This window comes from Oncorhynchus tshawytscha, linkage group LG13 (assembly GCF_018296145.1).
Source record: "Oncorhynchus tshawytscha isolate Ot180627B linkage group LG13, Otsh_v2.0, whole genome shotgun sequence".
In the NCBI taxonomy this organism is placed as follows: domain Eukaryota; kingdom Metazoa; phylum Chordata; class Actinopteri; order Salmoniformes; family Salmonidae; genus Oncorhynchus; species Oncorhynchus tshawytscha.
The window spans coordinates 11537704-11540590 of record NC_056441.1 but is presented as its reverse complement, the minus strand read 5'-3'; the positions used below and the strand labels follow the sequence as shown (position 1 = coordinate 11540590).

At 45.5% G+C, this 2887-nt stretch overlaps 1 protein-coding gene across 1 annotated transcript in view; it reads right to left on the bottom strand.

The window, feature by feature from the left end:
• LOC112265790 (extensin-like) overlaps nucleotides 1-274 on the bottom strand; it is a 2105-nt gene extending 1831 nt beyond the window's left edge. Inside the window, exon 1 of the mRNA XM_042295028.1 lies at nucleotides 198-274. Coding sequence (XP_042150962.1) covers nucleotides 198-274 — 77 coding nt within the window. The remainder of the gene's footprint in view (nucleotides 1-197) is intronic.
• Nucleotides 275-2887: the final 2613 nt, after the last annotated feature.

Below are 2887 nucleotides of genomic sequence, written 5' to 3'. Positions count from 1 at the left end.
CTCTGGATTTCACATGACTGGGAATAGAGTTATGCATCCGTTGGCCACAGCTTTAAAAAGGCGTGGATCAGAAAACCAGTCAGTATCTGATGTGACTTTTACTGAAACGTTGTGCTGCCTCCTGCAGCACAACACATCTCCTTCACAATAGAGTTGATCAGGCTGTTGATTATGGCTTGTGGAATGTTGTCCCCCACCTCTTCAGTGCTTGTGCAAAGTTACTGGATATTGGCGGGAACTGGAACACGCTGTTGTACACATCGATTGAAAACATCCCAAACACGCTCAATGGGTGACATGTTGAGTTTATTGAGTTTATTTTATTTGTACAGGGACAGTGCACATTAATCAACGTTTCAGTAAAAGTGCCGGTTTTAGCCAGCCGGCTAATTTTCAACCGCAGTCCCTGTCTGGTGAGTATGCAGGCCATGGAAGAACTGAGACATTCTCAGCTTCCAGGAATTGTGTAGATATCCTTGTGACGTGGGGCAGTACATTACAATGCTGAAACTTGATGTGATGGCGGCGGATGAATGGCACAACAATGGGCCTCAGGATCTTGTCACTGTATCTCTGTGCATTCAAATTGTCATCGATAAAATGCAATCTTGTTTGTTGTCCGTAGCTTATGCCTGCCCATACCATTACCCCATCGCCACCATGGGGCACTTGGTTCACAACATTGACATCAGCAAACCGCTCGCCCAATACGACACCAACTGCCATCTGGCCAGTACAGTTGAAACCGGGATTCATCCATGAAGAGCAGTTCTCCAGTGTACCAGTGGCCATCGAAGGTGAGCATTTGATCACTGAAGTTGGATACGACACCAAACTGCTGTCAGGTCAAGACCCTGGTAAGGACGACGAGCAAGCGGAAGAGCTTCCCTGAGGAGGTTCCTGACAGTTTGGGCAGAAATTATTTGGTTGTGCAAACCCACAATTTCATCAGCTGTCCAGGTGGCTGGTCACAGACAATCCCGCAGGTGAAGAAGCCGGATGTGGCAATCCTGGGTTGTTGTAGTTACTCGTGATTGTGAGGCCGGTTGGACGTACTGCCAAATTCTCTAAAATGATATTGAAGGTGGCTTAAGGTAGATGTATTAACATTAAATTATCGGGTAACAGCTCTGGTGGACGTTCCTGCAGTCAGCATTCCAATTGCACGCTCCCTTAAAACATGTGTGGCATTGTGTTGTGTGACAAAACTGCACATTTCAGATGAGCTTTTATTGTCCCCAGCACAAGGTGTATCTGTGTAATGATCATGCTTTTTAATCAACTTCTTGAAATGCCACACCTGTCAGGTGGATGGATTATCTTGGCAAAGGAGAAATGCAAACAAATGTATGCACACAATTTAAGAGGAATAAGCTTTTGTGCGTTTCTGTTCAGTTTAAATGGGGAAGTCAAAGCTGAGCAAAGAGATGTATTCAATCCACTAACACTAAACATGTGCTTGGAAAATAGAAACATCTCTATTTTTTGTATTTGAGCAATGTTTTTTTCGAGGTGTGGATAACGCCATCTTGAATTGCCACAGTAAGGACTGAAACGTATGCGTCATTGGTAGGAGCAAAGACAGTACAGTACGGTAAGGTTTAGAAACTCTGTGGTAGGAGTGAGCAAATTGTAAGTGTTGGCATGGAAACTGAAAGTGCTACCACCAGGTGGTGTCTTGTCTCTATTGGACCTGAATGGGTTTTCGCAACGTTGACAGCTCTGTCATTGAGATCAGGACAACAATATTAAGGTAAGGAACTGTATACAATATATTTTTATGTTGGTAATTATAATATGTACATTTTAGAGTATTTTTTCCGATTGATAAGACGAGTCTGTGGAATTATTTGTTGATGACAAAGTGAGAAGACAATCATCCAAAACAAGGGAAGGTAGCTAGGTAGTTGATTTAGATGTAAATACTTTCATTGATAACTGTACAAAATAAAATGCTCATATTGACAATTTGAAGAGCATTTGTCATTAGGTATAGGCTAGACCAGAGATGGGGAACTTTGATGGGGGTGCAGTGATGATGAAGGGCTGCAGTGGCTTGTGGGTCTGCGTAGCCACACACGCAGTCAGAGCACTAGACTGTTGAGGTTCTAAGTGACATCTGGTTTTCTCCCCTCTTGACAGAAAATGTTGCTATGGGTCGTAAAGAAAATATTGCAGTTTGAAAGGAAGTTTGCTGCAATTCTACACATTTTTCCATAATAAGGTGGAGAGAAATGTTTGCAGTTTTTACTATGACATCTGAGTGAGAGTGACACAGGCTAATTGAGTGACTGTCACTGACTGACATAACCACAGAAAATATTCTGAGGCAAAACCAAATGTATAAATTGCACCTGGTTTATTCTACTATTGAGACCCCGACTGAGTTCCTAAACAAAATCTGAAAGATTTTGCCAGTGGTTTAGCTAGGTCTAGCCCAGGGATGGCAACTGGAGGGTGGTAGAGGAGAGGGGGTGGTAGAGGTGAGGAGGGTGGTAGGTGGTAGAGGTGAGGAGGGTGGTGGGTGGTAGAGGTGAGGAGGGTGGTAGGTGGTAGAGGTGAGGAGGGTGGTGGGTGGTAGAGGTGAGGAGGGTGGTGGGTGGTAGAGGTGAAGAGGGTGGTAGAGGTGAGGAGGGTCGGTGAGGAGCGTGGTAGAGGTGAGGAGGGTGGTGGATGGTAGAGGTGAGGTGAGGAGGGTGAAGGGTGGTATAGTTGAGGAGGGTGGTGGGTGGTAGAGGTGAGGAGGGTGGTGAGTAGGATGGAGGGTGGTAGAGGTGAGTAGGGTGGTTGATGAGAGGAGGGTGGTGGAGGAGAGGAGGGTGGTAGATGAGGGTGGTAGAGGAGAAGAGGGTGGTTGGTGAGAGGAGGGAGGTGACGGAGAGGAGGG